Below are 22,236 nucleotides of genomic sequence, written 5' to 3'. Positions count from 1 at the left end.
AGAGGTGTTCTCAGCCCTGGCTGTACCAGGTGGGTCATCTGCAGTTGGTCACAGGTAAGGCTGTCCCTTGGTTGTGGGGCAAGGACAGGCCCAGAAGAGCCGGCAGCAACCAGTTGTCCTGCTGTTGAGATTTTCATACAGACATTGAATGTATGCCGGCTTTCTCAGCCCTGGTGGTTCGTGCTGCAGCCCGTGGTCCTGGAGCCAGCATCCCGACTCCTGCCCTCAGCAGGTGACAGCAGAGCTAAAATCTTCACAACAGGCCCACGGAACTTAGCTTTACTCTGCTACATTGATCAGGCATTGATTATCATTTTTCACTTCCGATTGACCCAAATAGACTTTGAATCTTGACTGAGTCATTTGTGCAGATGTTCAAAATCAATGAGGTCACCTGGTGAACGCTAAGGGCCATTCCCAGTTAAAATACAGCTTCAGCATCTCCTTCAGCTGTGGATGATGTAGGGGTTGGATGCACACAGGAGGACTAACTCAAGGATGCTCTGTCACCCAGTGAGCTGTTGCCTTAATTTTCATCTGACAGCACTTTATGTACAAAGGATTGCAGGGAGTTGAACCAAGTATGGAAAGCCAGCTGTTCAGGAGGTAAGACAGAAAGAAGTCACAGCCCATCTACACCGAGAAAGCAGAGCTGGAGCTTCCGTTCAGGTGGTAAGTGACCAATCAACCTGATTGTAATTTTATTTTTTATGTTACGAAAGCTGTATGCAACAAGCCCCCACCATTGGAGTGCTGTCACCACAAATGCTGGCAGTAAAGCCTGATGATCGGAATGGATGAACAGAGCCAAGGAGTAACCAAGATGAGTTCAGTTTCCAGTGTAAACATCTATGACAGGTTTAAGTAAAAAAAACATAGTCCAGGCTCAGAGCTGACACACTTTTTCAGAGAACCCTTGATATCAGGGCAGGCTACTGCAAAGCTGCTGGCCTGAGAGCGGTGTGGTGGTGCACTGGTACAGACAAGGACAGTATTTACATCCATCTATATTCATGGCACAGGGTGGACTCCTAATAGCCTTCCTGCCAAACCTTGCTCAATAGTTCATTTGGAGAACCATGGATCAGCTTCATTTATAAATGTTCAGTGTTGCACTCTGCAGTGGGAAAGTGATTGAAAAAGCAAAGTGCTATTTCCCAAACTTCTTCTGTGTTTCTACACTTTCTTGTCTGCTGTGTCATCAAGTTCAGCTACCAGCTCTGAGGCTCAGGTTTTGTTCTACCTAATTGCCTGTGATAAGGACTACAGAATACAAATATAAGTATTGCTTATGGTACTTTGGCACCGAAGAGCTTGCTTGCTGTGTTGCCACAGTGGGAAATGCTGGGTAATAACCAAACTTTATTTGCCAAATACATGTATTTTGTTGAATCAGCTGCTTTTCTTGCAGCTGCTTGGAAGAGAGCACTTCCTAGGGTGAACCTTCAAAGGTCAATATCTTCCTGTTCAAAACAATTCCTGTGTGTGATGGCTATCATCTTCCTTATCTGTTATCTCTGTCCCTGCTCTGCAGATGCTGGATTTGGGGCTGGCCAGAACACTTAACCCTGCACCCCAAAAAGGTTAATATTTAGCCAATCCCCATTATGTCCCTTCTCAATTAATCAGGTGAAAATAGAAGCTGCCTTCTCACTTGAAGATTTAATTTCTTTAATTTCAGATCAGTTTCCTCCTCTATACATAGAGACCTTGCAGACTTTGATGCCTGGGGGTTCTAAAGAGGACTTTACACAGGCTCTCCAGGATTTAACTCCAAGCCAGTGGTGAGATGTTGCCTTAGAGGGGGGCCACAATGCAGTCAGAGGACCCCACCCACCCACCCACCCTCTTCTAGATATTATATATTGCATGATGGTACCTAGTATTAATCCGGACTAGCCCTCCGCACAGCAAATCTCCAGGGTCAGATAATCCCGTTGCAAGCTGTCCCTTTCCACCCTCGGAGGGCCCTGAATTAGGTCAGACGGGATTAAATTTGCGGTTTATTTATTTATCTAATTTTTTTTTTTTTGTGCTGGTTACACGCACACTCAGCCTCGGAGGAGGCGGGGAGGGAGGCGGGGAGCGGCGGGAGCTTTAGCCGATGGCAGTGGCTGATGCCCGGCGGCGGATGCCAGCGGCAGCCGCGCGATGGCGAGGAGCCGGGCGGCTTACGAGTACACGGAGGCGGAGGACAAGAGCATGCGGCTGGGTTTCCTCCTCATCGCCGCCGGCTTGCTTTCCCTCTTGGGTCTGGGTTGTTGCTGGCTTCGCCCGGCGCTGCAGGAGCGGGGCGGCGGCGGCTCCGCCAACTGCACGGTGCTGGCGGTGCGGCAGCTGGGGGAGCGCTTCGCCTGCACCTTCTCCTGCGGGGCCGCCTGCCGCGGCACCGCCCGCTACCCCTGCCTCCAGGTCCTGGTCCGCACCTCCCGCTCCTCCGCGCCCGCCCTGCTCCATGAGGACGAGCGGCAGCTGCGCACCAACCCCAAGGTGAGACCCGCGAACGCCCTCCTCTCCCCAAATGCGGGGCGGTGGTCCCGCCGCGGCGGTCGGTGCCCTTTCACCGCCCCTGGCGCCCGCCCTCTGTTCGGTGCGGGTTTTTCTCTTTGGGGAGGTGGGGGGTGGTAAGTGAAGTGGGGGAACATCCGTCCAAAATGCCGCTCTGCTTGTTGCTCAGCAAAAAGTAGTATATCTCTATAGTGCATATCTATAAACATAATATACACTGTACCTCTATATTTATATGTTGTGTTCATATATATATATAGCATCTCAGGGAAGGTTTAGGCTCGATAACAGGAAAAGGTTGTTCACCCAGAGAGTGGTTGAGCACTGGAACAGGCTCCCCAGGGCAGTGGTCACAGCACTAAAGCTGACAGAGTTCAAGAAGCGTTCGCTCTCAAACACATGGTGTGATTCTTGGAGCTGTCCTGTGCAGGTCCAGGAGCTGGACTTGATGATCCATGTGGGTGCCTTCCAATTCGGGGTATTTTGTGATTCTATATAGTATAATGTAACATACCCTATATATATATTGTATAGTATGCTATATAGTGTATTACACTATCCTGTATACCAAGTATGATTCATGCACGCACACTATACACACACAGACACACTCACAATTCTTCGCGACCAGCCCCATTTCCAGTCCGTCCCGCCCGCGTCCGGAGCGCAGCCCCCGGGCGGCAGCGCAAGGAGAGCAGCGGAGGCTCCGCTGCCGTTCCCCGGCCGCTCCCCCCGGAGCCCCGGGACGCCGGTGGGGAGACGAGGAGAGACTCCTGCTGCCGGCGGGGAGCTCTGCTCCAGCCGTGCCCGGTGCCGCTGGGTTGCGCGTCCCGGAGGGTGGGGTGCTTCCCAGGGCCTCTTCCCAAAGCACACGGAGAAATGTTAATGGAGCCACTGCTGGCGGGGCGCTGGAGAAGGGGCTGCACCGAAACAGAAGTTTCCTCTATGCTGTTTTGATTCTTAAACTTCTCCATCACCCACATGAAAAACGACCAAATGAAGAAGTTGTGAAAGTTGCATCTTCCAGCAAACTGGGGAAGTCTGAAGGCAATGTGTGACTTGTGCTTTCTCTAAAGGCAGTTATCCTGCCTTCTCCTTTTTCTTTTTATGCTGGGTAAAGATGGCCTTGACAGCATGTACCTGAGTGGAGGAGATCTTATTAAGTAGTTTGCAGAAGGAAAAAAAAAGCTGTTGGAATCCTCCTACCCCTGAAAGAACTTGAAATTGGGAGTGTACTGGAGAAGGAAATTTCAGCTCTTTGACTGAGGTGTGGGTGTAAAATAGTGCCAAGGGTTGTGCTAAGCATGATGCAGGGGTCTGCTGGCAGGGGCCAGGAAGCATGCTTGGGTGTCCAGTTGGGATGTACAGCCTTGCATCTTCCCAGTCATACCTGCACTCGTGCTCTGTCCCTTGGATGGCAGGTTAAGTTTCACACATGGGGTTTGAGGGTTGTTTTTTTCCCCTTGGCAGCTTGGAAGGGTGGTTGGGGCAAAAATCAGCAGAGTAAGTAGCAGGATGGTAAATCTGACAGGATTTGGATTAAATTGTTGGCACCACTCAGACGTTATGAGTGATGATGAAGATGCAGTGCTGGATGGTGCTTGATTGCAAAGAAGATGAAATGTTGGCCTGTGAAGGAGCTTTGCAAACCTTTCCCTGGGAGTGCTGCTGCCAGGCACCCTGTGGAGAGGGCTGTGGTGGCAGAGGTGTGCTGCGAGTGCCCCAGCTGTCTGAGCTCCAGGACTTCTCTATACATCTCTCCATTTTCAGGTGGGCAGGGAGGAGTTGGTAAAATGCAGGAGACAAGCTACCCATTTGATACGGGGTGAAGAGGATGTGGCCCTGCAGAGGGTGCAGCATGGCTCTCCCTGAGCATGGCCCTATGGCTCTATTGTGGCCTCCTCCAGCAGTGATGGGAGATGGGAGATAGGAGGCAAGAGCTGAGCCCTGCCACCAGAATGCCTGGACTCAGCAACTCTGGCAGCATCCACAGGTTCAGCAGCGGCTTTCAAATTGGACTACAACCACAATACCTTTCTGCCTAGTCCAAGTGTTTTGTTTTGTTTTTACTTCTTGATCCTATTTTCTTCTGCCTTTCTGAAAGTGTGATGAGAGGATTGCACCTGCCCAAGGGCTGAATTGCAATTGCAGAGAGGCAACCCACGCTTCAGAAGTAATGCCTGTATATGTCACTCAGAAAACTATTTTTATTTACCAATTAACTTTATGTTAACTATTAATAAGGAAACAGGGCTGTGTGTTGGCAGTGTGTGGTGCTTTCCTGCTTTTACAAATATAAGCTGTTTTCTTTACCTTCCACCTTGCATCTCTAGGTGTGAGCTGTTTACCCTGGGATATTGATTGCTGAGGATTAAATCTGATTTACCAGATGAGACCAAGCAGAAAGGATGCATTTTTTTGATGTAGCTGTTTTCTTTGGTAGAAATTGAATTTACCTCAGTAGAAAACTATGTAGAAAAAAATGTGCTCTAGTTGTTTTCCCTACTTTAAGAAGCTTATGTAAAACAAATACAAAGTAAGAAGAAAAGTTGGTTAGGTCTCATCAAGAAAACGCACCTTTGTAAGGAACTGAAGTCTGTATCTGTTGCTTTGGTTTTCCCTTTTTTCCCTGTTTCAGTGTCTGTGAAGGCAAACAGTTACACTCTCCTTGAATTTTTGTTTTAAAGTCTCACTGTCTTTAAAAACTTTCAGGATTTTATGCTGAAATATCTTCGTTAGAGCAACAGAGTAGAAATCTGCTGGATTTAATGCTCGGGATCCAGTATGCATTTGTGAAGATGGGAGCTTAGGGAGCTGTTTAACCCTTCCTGTTCCCATCATGGTTTTGCCCTATGTTTCCTTGTGTTCATGCACTTAGACAAACACGCAACATGCTAATCAGTTCTAACCAGCTAGAAGGGAAAAAAAAGACCAATTTTGTTTTCAACAGTCTTTAAATTTAACTTTCTGCTTAGCTGCTTCTCTTTGTAGGGTAGCAATTTTCCCCTGTAAATCAATAGTGTGGAAAAGGCATAGTTCAGGCTCCTTACAACACACAACAGTACTAAATCAGTTGGTAGCTTCACTCCCCCCAAAAATCCCCTGTCTTTGAGTAAAAGTCTTCTGCTTTCTGTAGTAGAGTGGGCTGACATATAAACATATCACAGCGATGAATCTGTCTGTTCTAGTGAGGAAAAACCTTTTTCTAGATGCGGGAAAAAGAATTTTTTTCTTCTCTTTCTTTCTAAGATAATCACATCATTGTACAGCCCAGGACTCATTTTAGCTCTTAAAAGATTATGTAGCTGGGTCAGAGTTAATCCAGGAATGTATATATAAAGCACCGGACACGATTACATTTGTGTTCAGTCTGAGTGATCTGTGGATTTCTTTTTTTTTTTTTTGATTGCTGTCTCAGAGGAAGAAATTTCATTGGAGTGACAGTAGCCTTTCTTCAGCTGCCTTGATAGCAATAATAATCTCTGAGATAAAGCTTAAGCAGGATTAATTCCAAAGTCAATTTGTTGCTATCACTCTCTGGCCATCAGGTACGTTGGTGGCACATACAGCCAGCACAGGGACCAGGCCATGAGTCTGGCTGGGGAAAATGACAGGGGAGTCTGTCAGCTGCTAAAAGGTCTGATTTGTGGGTTTTTAGACATTTCCCTTCCTACATCTGCAGTTAAGTGTAGGGTTGGAAGAAGTTGTCCACTGTTTTGCCCAAGAAACTTTTAGGGGAGTGACTGGTAAGACAGATGTTAGCAGCTGAGCAGCAGGACCTAGTTCTCCCCATCCTTGTCCGTGGGCAGGGGACCAAACCAGCTGCTGCTCCTTGTCTGCACTTCACACCTGCCCGTGCTCCTGTCACACTTCTGTCTGTAACAGCTCCACCTGACAAGATGATGTGCAGTCATGTCTTCTGTGCAGTCATGTCTTCTGTGCACTTGTAAATAGGATTTGGCTTAATTTTTGGACTCTCTTAAATATGACCCATGACAGAGGAGGTTTCATAACAAAATATAACTTCGCGATAATTTTGTGAGAGTCTGGTGCATTTGGTGAAGTATTCAGATCCGTGTTTGGGCTGGTGCCTGTGACAGGCAAACTGTGCAGATGCTGCCTAGCAATTCCTCTGGAAGCAGCACCAGGGGCCATGGATAAACCCTACCACCCACTTGTCTCACCGGGGGCACCATTCCCAGCCTTAAGCCTCTGTGAGGGGTCATGGATTTGGTCACTCCCAGTGGGTTGTGCTGCTGCTGATCATCTGCGCTGACAGATGCAGGTGGAAGCTAGACATGGTGCTCAGCTCCAATTCCCTCAGTACACTCAGCCCCCCTCAGGAGGGGGCAATTTTTTGTACTAATGGAGCGAGCCCACCTGCTCATGTCCTGCCCCAGTGGGATGGTTGTGGCAGTGCTTCCGGCCTTCCATGCCATGAAGGTAACCCAGTAGTGAATGGAAACACTCACTCACAAAGTTAGGAGAAGCTCACATATTGCTTGGTGTGGTGGGTTCACCCTGGCTGGACTTCAGGTCCTCACCAAAGCTGCTGTATCACTCCCATCCTCAGGTGGACAGGAGAGAGAAAATGTTACGAAAGGCTTGGGGTTGAGATAAGGACAGGGAGAGATCACTCACCCTTTACCATCATGGGAAAAATGGACTTGACTCAGGGAAATTAATCTGCTTTATTGCCAATTAAATCAGAGAAGGGTACTGCATAAATAAAATCAAATCTAAAAATGCCTTTCCGCTACCCATCCCTTCTTCCTGAGCTTAACTTCACTCCTGACTTTCTTTACCTCCTCCTTCCCACCAGGACAAAGGGACAGGGAATATGTGTTGTGGTCAGTTCATCACGCATTGGCACTCCTTCCTCTTCACACTCTTTCCCTGCTCCAGTGTTGGGTCTCTCACACAGGAGACAGTCCTCCATTACCTGCTCCAGTGTGGGTCCTTCCCACGGGCTGTAGTTCCTTACAACGTGCTCCAGCATCGGTCCCCCACAGGATCACAGGTCGTGCCAGGACCCTGCTCCCACGTGGACTTCCCTCAGAGTCACAACCTCCTTTGGGCATCCCTTTGTTGTGGTGTGGGGTCCACCATCGGCTGCAGGTGGATCTGTACTCCATCTCATGTTGTGGGTCTTTGCTGCACCAAACAGATGGTACATGCTCTGTCCCATAGCTCACCAGGAGCCAGGAGAATGGTCCTCAACATGTCACTTGGAAACTGAGTTTGAAGTCTTGCTCCTGAATGACTTTGGTTTGTCTTCTGTTGGGCTGACTTGCTTCTACTTTGGGCCCTGATGTCTCTTTGCATTTGAAACTTTCTTGGACTTGTCTTGTAGTCTGCAAAGTCTGTCTTTTTTAAAATTAAAAACGTGACTGAATTAGGCAAGAATTAATCTTTGAAAAGCATGAAATGCAGCCTGGAACTTAAACCATAGTCAAGAGTTCATGCATATGTTCTTTCTCTGTGATATGGAAGAATATCTGCCCTCATGAAGTGTTCAGAAGGACCAGAAATCTTCCCAGGCATCTGCTGAGACACTGAATTGGGATCATCCAGAAGCAAACACAGATACAAATCCTACAAAACGTTGGTGTAAAGATGTATTAGCTGTTCACTGACATTTTTACTGGTGTCCTAGCTTGCTTTCAGTTGGCATTCGTTTATGTTTTGATGCCAATATTTCATGCCATGTCTTGCAAGGGAGGACAGCAGAATTAATGTCTCAGGAACTGCTTATTGCCAAAGTGGAAGTTATTTCACGTTCCTCCATCAACTCACAGCAGCAAAATTTGTGAGGTTATGATTCCCTTTTATCTGCCTGCTGACTCTTTGGAGGGTGATACAGCTGGTCAAGCAAAGTGCCCTAGAAGTGTAGAGATCCACTCCCTGTGAATCTGAAAGGGACAAAGTGCACCTTGGATTGGTGGGACTATGCTGGCATCCTGGGGAGGCGAACAAGCTCCAGTGCTTGTGCAGCAGCTGATATGTTCACACTGGGATTGCTCCTTGGGTGTTCTCTGTGGCTCAAGACCTTTGTCACATTGAGTTGATGTTTCAGGGTGGCCCCTGGGATTCATATTTGGACAGGGACCACTCCTCTCTTCAAGACTGTTAATCCTTAACAGGCTGAAGCAGAGAGGTCACATCAATTTAAGGCAAGACCCCAGGTGTCTCCTTTGCATTTTTCACATGAAGATAAAGAGGAAGAGGTAGAAATACATCCAGCATTCTTTCTGTCAGCTGGGATTACTTGTGCAGAGAATGATGTGAAGTTTGAGTTATGGAAAATATTCACTGTTGTGCCCAACTTCCAGGTGTCCCTCCTGTAGGTACTGGCAATACTCCCATACTCTTTGGCATGCTTTGGCATGCCAAAATACAGAAGTGTTGCCTGGAGAAACTGTCCTTGGGCCCTTTTACATCTTCCATACCAAGAAAAATCCCTGCCTTGAAAAACTCAATGTTTTAGTATCTTCATATTGAGCTAACAGCATGGGGACTGATGGGAAAAATACGTGAAGTACTCTGTGATTAAATGTCCTGGGAGACTGTTAAAGCTTGATACTTGTCTGTTCAGAGAGACATCTCTTGGGAAAAGAGATCTCTCTGTTTTTTTCTAAGCCTGAAACTCAGGATCGGGCTAAACAACAGTTCACTAGGTTATGAACTTTGTGAAGGATTCAAGAATATTTTGTGGGGGTGGAAGGTCTCTGAAGGATCCAGAGAAAGTTTAGCCAGGAGTGGTGGGGTGGTTGCACTTTCATAGCAGAGGACAGCAGTAGGCTCAGCCAGGAGGAAGAAACATTTCAGAGGATAGAGGAAATACTGGAGCCAGTATCACAGGAATAGGAGTTTTGAGATAGCTGAGTGAATTTAGGCAAAATAATGTATATTGCTACTTAGCTGTTTTGTCTAGTTCTGCATTTTGTGTGCTGGGTAAATAGTGGCTGGTTTGGGGGCTACCTACAAGCTGGGGGCTTGGGATGAGCAGGGTGGTGACTACAGTTGGACGTAGGCAGTGAGCGCACAACTGATGGGATATGGTGCCATTTCCAAAGCAGGACATGCTCCATAAAGGAAAACATCAGGGTGGCGAATGTTGGAAGTGCTGGACCCTGGGCCAAGCAATGAGGAGGGGGCCAGCTGGGATGGTGCAGCACGTTGGTGCTCTCAGGGGGACAGAGCAGAGCCAGCAGTGCTCTCAGGTGTCTTCGTGCCAAATTTGCTGACTCTGCCCAGCTGCTGCAGAGATTTATGTGAGTGTGGAGGAGAAAGGGGCATGTTTGATGCTTCCAAAGTAGACAACCAAACCAAAAACACTGCTGAACAAGGAATACTATCTGTGATAAATCCTGCATTCTGGTTTCTGAAGTAGACTGGTGGTACTGCTCATTTCTGTCCTTCATCATCATCAGTGGGACAACCCTTGTTAAGGATCATGTAAACAGGGAACTAAAGGGAGCTCTGTGCCATGGCAACACCATGTGAAAATGGGGATCCTTGCATGTGGAAAAGGTAGGTTTCAGTTTGGAAGCAACAAGGAAGACCTTGCAGATTCTTTCAGTCTGAAGCCTGCAAGACACTGGCAGCGATGGCAGGTGTTGACAGAAGTGGTCAGATTTTACATGATCAGGGAAATAAAATCCTGAGATTTCTCCCTTGCCCTTGGAACGGCAAATCTTCAAGCTGTTGTATGGTGGACATGGACTTGTAAGTCTGTACGTCTTAGGTATAGCATGCAGCTGGGGACAAGGTAGGCCCCTGTGAAACCTCAGCAGAAGGAGAAGCAGCACTCACTGGGCACAGTGAGTGATCTTTATTCTCATGTTAGAGAGGGTATCCCTCTCCTGGTTGTTACTGCCTTCAGGATACTGTGGAGAAATTAATGTTGTGATCATATGTATGCATGCCCTTAGGGGTTTCCCACACCCTTCACCTCCTGCTTCCTCATCCTTCCTAAGTAGGAGGCTTTTTAGCTACCTTCCCAGTCACACTTTTTTTCTGTTTGCAGCTCCCAATTTTAAAGGAATTAAAATTCTGTGTGTGCACCTGGAGCCTTGGTGTCCATACATCCTGCAGGGGGAAAAGCCTTTGTGCTACCAGAGGGTCAGTTAAGCTGTGTTACTCAGTGTGGTTCAACATCTCCTAGAATGATTTCCTGTATGGATGCCTGGTAAAAATGGGAGGGATTGTGCTTGGACACTGGACTCTGATAGTGCTGACACTTGATTCAGTGCACTACTTGTTTTCTATTGTTTAGCTGCCTGTGGCTAGGAGGTAAGGGTGGTGTGTCAAAGACTTGGAAACAAGGTACGTGTGTGTGTGATCCAAAGGGGAGCCTCTGAAAGCCCAGTCCCAAGGGCACCAAGCTGGGGAAGGAATTTCACTTGATCTCTGGGCTTTGAAGCAGATGTATGAGGGTGAGATCTGCAGATAGCTCAGCTGCATGCTCAGCTCTCCTTGACTTCTGTACAGCAGAAGCAGATGCTGAACCTTTCTGCTGAAGCAGGGCTGTGAACCTTTTTGCTTGTTTGCCTGGGTTGTAACAGTGGGAGAATACCTTCTTTTGTAAGAGGACATCAGCCAGATATCCCATCACCTGGGAAAGCTTGCTGGACTCTTCGTGCTATTTATTAGAATGATACTTAAAAAACTTGTGATTATGTGCCTCACTGAAAATAGGAAGTTATTCAAACCCAATCCACGCAGCCGGCTAGAAATATATCAAAAAGAAATGATTATATTCACATTAATCATGCCAAACCCCAAGATGTTATGAGGTGGTTTGGTTTAACAGTGGAACAAACATGACAAAGCCTTTGTTTTCTTTCTGAATGCTGTTATATTCTTTTCCAGTACCTGCACAGTATAACTAGCATTTGAAGTGAAGTTTAGCTAATATTTCTTTTTTGTTTCTTTGGAGCTTTTGTTTATTATTCTCTGTCCATTTCAGTCATGCTGGTATCATGAGGAAAATGCAGAGCAGTGATGCCCTGTGTTCTTGAGCACAGAAATAACTCTGTTTTGCAATGTGTCTTGGCAGTGTTCATACATCCCTCCCTGTGCAAGAGACGATCAGGAGAACTCTGAGAACGTCACGTACAAGCAGAAATACTGGAAAGAGAAAGTGGGTTCTCAACCATTTACATGCTATTTTAATCAGCACTTGAGGTGAGTAATCTCCCTTTGGCTAGGCAGGAGTGCTTATGCATCTGCTTAACAGCTGTCCATTGGTTCTATTTGAAATTATATATAAATGCATGCATATGTATATACACATGTGCAGACCCCCTCCAGAGTGATGTGGTTTATCACACAGAGCTCAGTGCAGAACTTTGCAAGACAGTTCTGTTGATGAAAAGCTATACGGAAAGGAAAGGAGTATTTTTACCACTTGAAGTAAAAATAAAAACTCTGAGAAAAGTTTTCCTTAAAACATGCAATTTTTATGGCAAAAAGCATCTTGGCTTTTAAGACTCAGATGGCAGATTTCTGGTGTGCGTAGTAACGTTCCTTTCGTCCACAGAAAATAAACCCTACTGTGTTCATGGAAGAAAAGGGAACATCAGTAAATACTACAAACTAATTCAGGAATTGTGTTCATAGAGGATTAATGGATCAGATACGTGTAATAAACAGCCACAGAACTGCCAGGTTTCATACATGCTTGCAGAGCAGAAAGTCATAACCTAACGCATCTCCCCTTCTGTTTCAGTTCTTACTTTTACTGCCAATGTTGATGTGACTTCCATGTGTATGAGAGTGACATGTGGTTTCCTTCCTTCAGTAAACAAAAAGAGGAGGGATTCCTTTTTCCTGTCCCTTTCTGGTGGTGATATGCCAGGAAATAAAAGGAAATGTGGTGGCAGGATGAGGTTAGTCCTATCCCACAAACACTTGGAAGTTAAATAGATGAAGGAATAGCTCGTGACTTGCAGGTGCAATTCAGGGCTCAGTGTGGGAGTGTTGGCACCAGATATTTAAGTTCAGAAAGACAAACAGAAGGAAAGTGGATGCCAGTGTGCTCGGGCCTCGAATGAACCAGGGAGCTGGAGCAGGGTGGCAGGCAGAGAAATGCCTGACTGTCCTGTGGGTGTCCTGCCGAGTGCCTCAGGGCTTCAGGTTTGTCCTAGGCTGGCTGTAATTGTTGTCTCCCAGGAGAGACTGTAGACCTGGTCAGCATGCATAGGGTGTGTTTGTTGTTCCTGGTTAACTCTTCGCAGAGGGACTCCATCAAAGCTTTGTAGCAACATTTTTTCCTTTAGAGGGGAAAGAAACATTATTTACAGCATGCAGAGGTTAAAACTTAGGGCACCCTGTGTGATGACATCAGCCCTGTCAGGGACCTTCTTGGGTGTCCTCTGATCCACAAGGTGCCAATGCTTGGATCTGCTAACCAGGAGCCGAGTTATGATTTTGATTTTTCTGGGCAGGCAGGTGTTGCCAGTTCCTTGTGCTCCTGGGAACTGGGACTTGCAACAGCCGCTGTCCGAGTGAGCAGGAGAGTCAGAAACATGGGATTGTCTGCAGGAGAAGTCATGGCTAGGATACATCTAACCTGGTGTGGAAAGGATGATGTGAAAGTTAACTTTTTTAGTCAGTGGAGAGAAACTGGAGCCTTATATCTTACCCCATAGTAAATGCCTGATACAGGTCAGATGCCCAGAGGTGCTTATTTCTCTCCTGTAAAGGAGCGTAGGGTGGTACGTGTCCAGAGCTATGTGAGCTGATTCTCACATCACATTTAGGTGAAGCAAAGACAAAGTTTTTCTGAGGCTGCATGCTACCTAGCGTCTGCCGTTTATGTAAGCCGGCACTGAGGATTTGTGCAGCGCTCAGGCAGAGTTTTTCCTTAAAGATGCTGAATCCTATACTGCTAAAAGTTCTTGCCAGCACAATGGCTGCATTGAAACACTGCCTTTTGCTGATCCTACAACAATTCATACACAGCATAAGAGTGGCTCGCTGCCAGAGATACTAGAAGATAGTCTAAGCCGAAGTGTATACCCCATCTATTTTCTTCTGAAGATAGCAATGAGCTTTGGGAGATAAGTTCTGCTGACTAGGAATGTGCTTGCTTGGCTATACTTTTAGAGCAATGATGACTAAGCAGCCTGTGAAGCCGTAAAAAGGAACCATAACAAACTGAGGGAAAAGTCTGTTCCCTTCAAAACAGAAGTGTGCATACTTTCTGACAGTATTTTTTTCACTGTGTGGATAAGCTAACTGTTCTCTGCCAGTCTGTATAAAACATATTATAACCCCGTGTCTGTCCCCTCAGGGCCCCTCTCCCAGGGCTACATGGCAGGGGGGAAGGGACCCCTACACATCATCTCCTCTTCATTGAATTTAGTTCAGTTTCGTTGTCAGAATTGTTGCTGCATGCAGAGTGTACTGTTGGGTAACATCTCCCTTCAGTTTGGTGGTGCATGTTTCAACAAGTTACTTTGAAAAGACAAAAAAGGGGATGCCATTGCAGTTCAAAGTTATACAAGAGCAACGAGAAGCAGACTCGGCAATTTCAACCATTCTTAGTTACTGTAAATCAAACTGCCCAGCAAAACCAGCTGCCTGAGATTTATCTTAGGGAGCCAAAGTGCAGCTTAGCTTAGAGCTCAGTGCTTCACTGAAGAGCAAGGTTTTGCTTTGCCACTGTGGGCACCTACCTTTAGTGTCCCACGCTTCTCTGACAAGCTTTGGGACAACGGGTTCAAGTTGCATGGGGAAGTTGCTTTTCTGGATCTCTGGTGAAGGTGCCTGTCTGTTGACATGATGATACCCCAGTCTGAAGGAAGCCCTGCACAGCAGAAACCAACCTCCAGTGCTTCAGACCCCCAAATAAAAGACAAATTCAGATAAAGTTCTCAGGCTGTTGCCAAACGTTTGAGAAGGCACTGAGCTCTTGGGCTTCAGTGTTCTGGATCTCACACCAAGTGTCCCGGCGGTCCGCAGTCATGACCTCAGCCAAACAAGGGCCACAGCTCTATGCCCTAAAGTGGGACAGGTGCAGGAACAGGGAGGATGGGGGAGATCTTGTTACTTTATTTCTTCATGTTCCTGGTCTCATTGACATCCACAACAAGAAAAAAAGAGAGAAACTAAGATTGCCATGAGCTCAGACCTACTGTCTCATGCCATGCAGAGACAAGCAGAGCAACCTGTGTCAAGTAATTTCTTATTAGTGGCTGATCTATGGGGCTTTATTGCATTTTAGTTCTGGGTTTGTCCTGTACACAAGAACACTCTGTGTTTCCTTTGCTGTGGCACAGCAGATGAGCCAGCCACACTTTAACCTCCCCCGTGTTTGCTGCAGGATGCTGTACACAAATTCATCAGATATTTGAAGAGCAAACCCTCTCAAGTGACTAGTGACAACCTGTATGTTGTTGGGGTACCCTGCAGGGTTCCCACTTATCTCAGAATAATTATGTGTATAAGCCAAGGGTGCTCAGGTAGTAGGGCTGCTCATCCATTAATGTTGGAGCATAAATCTTAGTTTTCTCTGTTACTTCACAGTTTTCTAAATTAATTCCCTGCACCTGTGGAGCAGTGCTTGGGCCCGAGGGGGAAAGGACTTTACTGTCAGTAAGACAGTGTGCTGCCTCTGTGTGCAGCCATCCAGCTGAGGATTTGTGCATCTTGCAACAATGAGGGAAAAAATGACTGCTTGTCAGAGCGAAGGGATGGGAATATCTGGGGGAAAAAATCAGTGTATTACAAACATCATTAAATCCAGATTGTTTGAATACAAAAATATTTGTAAGGTTTCCCTATCCTGCACCTCCACCTTTTGTTGTGCTTTTGTTGTGCAACATAAGGTACACAGTGTGGTTCGTAAGTGATGACTGAAATGTTTATAAGCCTGTAACCTTTTGGTCCTACATGACTTCTTGGTAATCCCTGCACTGCAATTCTTCCCATGATGTTCAGTAATTGCTCTGAAGGCTCTGATGGAGGCCTGTTTTATCTGGTGTCTGTTTGAACTACTTGGCAGAACCTAACAGGGATGTGTTGTATAATGCAATAACTAAGCCAGTTAGCCCTGCTCAGAGCTCCACAAGGGTTTAGCCAGGAGCTCTAAGTCCTGCTAAAAATAAGTCCTGGTCTCACCTTTTAGCAATGAAAACAAAATTCCTCCCTCCTTGTCTGTTCAGTGAAAGGGAAAGCTGTGTTTTCAGGGTTAAGGCAGAGACATCTTCAGGGACTTTTTTTCCCAGTTTGTTTGTTCTTTCACCCTGGGACCACTGCTGGGCACTAATGGTGTTGCACAGTGCCCACCACTGCTTACAGCAAGAACCAGGTCTGAATGCCTGAGCGTGGCTTGAAATTATTGGGGGGTTTCCCCCTTTTTCCCCCTAGGTGTCTTTCTTGCTTCTGCTGCTGTTTTGTGCATGGGTAACTATTGCAGCTGGTGTGGCCCCACAGATAACTGGTGTTGGGACTTCGGGTGCATCCCCTCAAGAGGCTTTGCATTTACTGGAAACCTGAATGGCAGCACTGCTAGAAAGAAGAGATTGCCAATAACCAAGCTTAGGGGGAATATGTGCAACCCCTCTGCCAACACCTTTGAACTGAAGTACTATATGAAAGTCGCAGAGCAAAGACAGGTTTATTAAAGACACTGTACTTACAGGAACAAGGCAACAAATTTAATTACATCTGCTGATTTTCACAGGGAAAAGAAAGGTGTTTCTAGGCATGATGTACCTCCTCTGTGCTCAACATCACTGCCTCAGTACCAGGGGAGTGATGCTTTTAGGCTTTCCAGCAAAGACAGATCTTTACCATGAGAAGTCTTCCCCGGGGACAGAGCACCTTTCCTTTTCTGGTTCCGAGTAAAACAACAAGCCCTCAGACTGTGGGAGCAGGCAAGTCACCTTAAAAAAAGTAGTCAAAACTGGTAGCTTTGCCAAGCAAACCCAAAGAAGTTACATTACTGTGTTTTGAGTGCCACAGAATCACAGAATACTCTGAATTGGTAGGCATCCACAAGGATCATTGAATGCAGGTCTTGACCCTGCACAGGACCATCCCCAAGAGTCACACCATGTGCCTGAGTGCATTGTCCAAATGCTTCTTGACACTGTCAGGCTTAGTGCTGTGGCCACTTCCCTGGGGAGCCTGTTCCAGTGCCAAACCACCCTCTGGGGGAAGAACCTTTTCCTGATACCCAACCTAAACCTCCCCTGACACAACTTCAGGCCATTCCCTTGGGTCCTGTCACTGGTCACCACAGAGAAGAGATCAGTGCTTGCCCCTCCTCTTCTCCTTGTGAGGGAGTAACTGCAATTAAGTCTCCCCTCAATCTGCTCTTCTCCAGACTGAACAAACTAAGTGACCTCAGCCACTACTCATACGGCTTCCCCTCAAGGCCCTTCACCATCCTCATGTCCCTTCTTTGGATGCTCTCCAACAGCTTAACATCTTTCCTATATTGTGGCACCCAAAACTGCACACAGGAATCAAGGTGAGGCCACACCAGTGCACAGGGACTCTTGCTGTACCTAAGAATAGCAGTAATACCCATCTAAACCCAAACCTCATCCCAAGACTTAATTAAACGCTCTGTCTTTGACTCTTTTCCAAAAGGGAAAATCTTTTAAATTACTAAGTCACAGTCACACCTGTAATGAGTGTTTGACATCCATTGCTGCTACCTTTGGTACCTATGTTTTTCAAAACATTTAAGATTCAGTCAAAAGGATATCTTGCTTTCCCCAATCACATTTTCTTTCCTTTAATTGAATCCAATTTTCTAGTTTTTTTGCTTGCCCCTTGTTTTTGAACTAACATCTGCTTAAAAAAATACTTAAAATTCAATGTCACTAATAAGTTCAGAGCTGTGAAGATTGAGTGTTGCCTGCTTATGTCCTCCTTGCCAACTAGCACTCTGTTATTCACAGGTGGTGGTACAATAACTATGAGGGGGCAGTATTATACCTCTTGTGAAAGGATTTTTCTGTTCAGGTGCACAGATTGGTGACTTTGCACCCATAAAGTTAATAGTACTTTATTCAATTTATAGTCTCCACCTGTGCCTGCTTATATATTTGGAGGATTTTGGATGTGCAGATTCATGCGCTCCACTATTAAATACACCTGGGATTCTTTTGATATTTTTTTATGCTGCTGCCTTTCAAATTTTATAGCTGAGCTGCTCACAATCTGAGTTTTATTCTGCTCCTTACTACAGAACCAAAGAGAGATCTATGGTGCCAGCCTTGGGCACTTTCAGGCTGGCACGGTGCAAAGGATTGTCCATACTGAAATTTTGGGTGAGAGAAACCCCCAAATGCAAATGGAGGTGTAATTAAATCTGGCATCAGGTGTAGTGTGGCAGTCTGGCTCCAGTAGCTCCTCAAGGATGGATAAAACTGCAGATTTGCAAACATCTCCATTCAATCTCTCAGTGAAGGAAAAAGAGTTCCTTCTTTTTCCCCTACAGAGAATTCTTTCTTAGTGCTGCTTTCTGATCAGGACAAAGCTATAGTGGGAGAGACAGCAGAGCCATTGAACAGGTATCTGCTCCCATGTGCCACTGGGTTAGGAGACCTTCACTCCCAGGACACCCCTGGAGGAGGCTGGGTTGCCAGGATTTTAGGCTGTGAGGTTTGTTGCTCCAAGAAGTGTCAGGTGGCGCTGATGAAGCAACATGAGATGGGAGTGTTCGATGTAAGTGAGGACCAGCATGAGTCAAGACTACAGGTATTTTTCTAATTGGAGAAAGTTCTGTTTCTCTCCTTTGCAGATAGTTTTCCAGCAGACTGCATGTCTCTGGCTGTAGATGGGAAAGCAACAGCAAAGTGCAAATACCACAAGACTGATTTAATAACTGTTAAACTGCAAGGGAGAACAGAAAGAGCCAGAGATGAGGAAAACCTGCCATCACATTTCCCAAACAAGATCCCAGACTTGGAAGAGGCAGATGGACAACAGATCTTTCAGACGTGGCACAGCTAAATATCCAAATGTCTTGAGATGCTTTCTCCTGCTATTCTCCTCCTCTGTTTCCCTTTGGAAATGCATACACCTGTCACAGACCCAGCCATGACTGTGTATTAGATGATGCTGGTGGAGGCGTGGAGGTTCAGACCTTTGTGGGATTCTTGCCAAAGTGTTCCCGTAGGAGCCTACTCAAGTCTACTGAGGCACTGCTGTCTGCTGCACCAAATCACAGCTTATTGCTGAAACAGCCACCGCTGGGAAGGAGATGAGGCCACCCTGGGGCAGGCTGTAGTCCTCTTGGGGATAGATTTCATGCAGGCTGCTGCCTGCCAGTGCAGCTGGGCTAGCCCGGGCCACCAGCAGTCCAGGGCTGACCAGTTGGATTTGTCTCTGCCAGACCCAAATCACAGCCAGGGCTTCTGTCATCAGGAGCCTCCATGTAGCCCCATGGACACACCAGTGCTCAAAGCTAAAAGCAAAGTTTTAATTACTGTTTAAATCCATCTCACAGGGCCTGATAACATTTAAGGTAGATAAGTATAAATGCTGCCTGGTGTTATGTTTCTGCCAGAGTGGTTTTGCATTCCACAGTCACAATCTACTGTATCTCTCATGGCTGTTTGTGATTACCACATTCCCCGGAGGACATAAAGCACCAACACTTTCTTTCTTTCTTTTTTTTCTTTTTTAATCCAAATGAACTTGTTAGCCTGTAAACACTGCAAGTGGAATGCTCTCACAGTGTGTCATGAGTGCTGGTGATAAAAACACAAATGAAAGCAGTGAATGAAGTGGTCCACTTAATCATTTTCTAACACTTTGGCAAATAAAGCACCTTTACTCTTACCGTGTTAGATGACTTTCACTTATGATGAATTGATCGTATCATGCTGATTTATATTTTCTCCATCTTCTGTTCCTCCTCTACACAGGCCAGATGATGTGATGCTGAAGCGCACCCATGACGAGACTGTTCTCTTGCACTGCTTCCTCTGGCCCGTGGTGACATTCCTGGTCGGAGTCCTCATTGTGGTCCTGACCATCTGTGCCAAGAGCTTGGCTGTCAGGGCAGAGGCAATAAAAAAGAAGAAACATTTGTGAATGGCAAGGCTGCTCATGGAAAAGGAAAACCTGCAAGAAGATGTCAAGTGGGGCAACCTGACACACCTGCAGGTCTGCGGGGCACCCAGCTGCGTCTCCTTCCAGTGTCTGATCTGTGGTGGAGTTGCTCTTGTCTCAGGATTGTTCTTGGGAGATTGCCCCATGAAATGCCAGCTAATTGCTTCTTCTGCTATGGCACTAAATAAGTAAAAAAAAAAAAAAAAAAGAAAATCTACACTGCACCAAATATGCTGTGTGCTGTTAGTGCTAAAGAGCAGCTACCCAGAAATTGAGACCATTTATAAAACTCCCTGATGATGTTAATTTCATCTCCACAAAGTGATCTTTGTTAATGTTTAATACTAAATATTTAAAATATTTACTTTAGTTAGAACATATTTCCAAACGAATAAAGTTTGATTCCTTTGGGGGTTTTAACTTCCGGGGGTTTTATTTTTTTGTTTTTCTTTTTTTATTTCTTTTTCTTTTTCTTTTTCTTTCTAAGACAAACATAGCATTGTGCTGATTTGGTTTTTATTCCACTGTGTAGAACTTAATTTTAAAATTCAAACTTTACCTTCTGTCTAGACAAAATCTTTCATCATCACCCATTCACTGTGATGAAATGTAGAAGTCTCTCTGAAATACTTTAAAAAAAAATGAAACCGCTATTGGAAAAGATGATTAAATACTGGATCTCACTTTATTGCCTCAGTGGTATTCAGTCCCTACAGTTTTTCTTGTCCCTTCTCAGGTACCCTCTTCATGAATGCTCCAGGCTCTAAGGAGCAAGGATTTTACAGTAGTGGTTTTACATTAATATATTTTACCAGCATCTTCCCCCAACAGTGTAGTAGTACCTGAGTGTCTGCTGAGGAGAGCCTGTGTGTCATGGTGTGACTCACATCACCAGAGAAGGACATCAGCTCCTTGCAGGGCTGTGAATGTTTGCTGCTGAACTGCCTATCCCAATCACACCAGCTCAATGAAGGCCCCCTCAGAGGGGATGCTCCAGAAAACACAAGGCACTCTGGGCATGGAATCTCGCTGGGTCTGGTTTCTCTGCTTGCCCCAGCTCCTTGCTGTGTGTGATGGGAGTACCAGCTCTAGTCCACTTGCTCAGCACAGAGAGTTCCATATTTCTGGCAGTTTCCCAGGGCACATTTTTGCATGCCACAGTCAGGAGCTGAGGCCAGAGTAGTTTCATGGCACTCGTTGATGCCCCTGCAGGGCTGGCCTCCCCTGGGACCAGCTGTGCAGCTTGGCAGCGCTGGAGTGCAGCAAAGAAGAAAAGCCATGTGGCTGGGTCAGGAAAGTGAGTGATTACTGACAAAGCATTTTAATCTACATTAACAATTCTGCAATTCTAAACACACTGTGCATTGTACTAATCTCTGATATTCTTAGTATTATGTGTCAATACCTTGGGTTTCGTTGTGATTTTAACACATAGCAGAAATATTTCCTCAGGATGAGAAAAGTGCTAGATTTGAAAGCCTGAAAGCTTAGTTGGCACAAGGCGCAATGACAAACTTGCTTTAATTGCCCAGTGTCTTTTTCAGATTAATTGTGTTGTGTGTTTTAGAAGTGATTTCCATAAGACCTCTTGTGCACACTGTGGTGCCCAGTGATGAGGGTGATGCACAGCAAGGGCAACAGAGTGACTGGAAGTCATTTCCCGCTCCCCTTCTTACTTGCTATGTGACTTTTTGAATGTTATCTGGTCCCAGTCCACACTGGGATAGCAGTTCCTTCAAAGCAAGTTAAGGAAATATGTTTGTAGAGGCAGGAACTTGATGCCTCCTGGCACATTACTCTGTATGAAAGATCCAGCTGGCATTGGCTGCCCATGTTCAGGCACCTCCAGTCCTGTAGATGAAAAATACCTCTTGTGAGAAAAATTTCCAATTCTGTGTGTTAAACATCACTCCTTTGAAGGTGGCTGCTGTCCAGCTCACACTGGTACCTTCTGTCAGCCTACTGAAAAGAGTAGTGCTGGATATACTGGGTGCAGAGAGGTTGTGAGCTCTCAGCCTCTCAGAAGAAAGCCTGCCAGCTTCTGAGAGAGCTGTCCTGCAAAGGACACTGTGTTTTGTTTCACTTGTGTCTCACTGCTGCAGCCTTGCTTGCATCCACTGCGGTTCTCTTGCCTCAGCAACCCATGAAACGTTGCATTGTGTGTCTGATTTGGGGGCTTGGTTGCTATTTTTTTATATATATATGTTACTTCTTCACACTCTGCAAATCACATAAAGCTGCCAGTGTGGGGTGGTTTGGTTTTCTGGGTAAGGTAATGCCAAATTCTCCTCATTTATTTCTCTTTGGTAACTTCTTACAGTTAAGAGGAATAAGCCTGATTTTCTACATCCATCCATCCTTTGTTTTCCCAAGGGAGAAGGAAATACACAGTGACACAGATTCATCATCAAATTTTAAGCCAGTAGCTTGGGGCTCACAAATCCAGATTAACAAAATCCTCTCTTGCTTTGCTTCAGAAGCTTTTGTGAGTGAATCGTTCAGCTGGTTCTCTGAGCAAAAGGCAAGAAGCAAATTGAGCGGACGCAGCTCACTTGATTGGCAATCATATATTTAAATCTGTTGGAAATGCCATTTGCAAAGGCCTCTGGAAGAAAGTAATGGCTACAGAGATGATATTAAATTATT

General features: G+C 45.9%; 1 protein-coding gene across 1 annotated transcript; it reads left to right on the top strand.

Moving 5' to 3' along the window:
- The first annotated feature begins 2,053 nt into the window (after window positions 1–2,053).
- KCNMB4 (potassium calcium-activated channel subfamily M regulatory beta subunit 4) lies at window positions 2,054–20,273 on the top strand. Its single transcript, XM_042017776.1, has 3 exons — window positions 2,054–2,490; window positions 11,570–11,697; window positions 19,404–20,273. The coding sequence occupies exons 1-3, from the start codon at window positions 2,152–2,154 to the stop codon at window positions 19,570–19,572; spliced, it is 636 nt and encodes a 211-aa protein (XP_041873710.1). The 5' UTR covers window positions 2,054–2,151; the 3' UTR covers window positions 19,573–20,273.
- Window positions 20,274–22,236: the final 1,963 nt, after the last annotated feature.

Source organism: Corvus kubaryi, unplaced genomic scaffold, assembly GCF_017639235.1.
Source record: "Corvus kubaryi isolate FWS band 111438036 unplaced genomic scaffold, C.kubaryi_AGA036_p1.0 137, whole genome shotgun sequence".
NCBI classification, from domain to species: Eukaryota; Metazoa; Chordata; class Aves; order Passeriformes; family Corvidae; genus Corvus; species Corvus kubaryi.
This window is presented reverse-complemented; position numbering and strand designations above follow the sequence as displayed.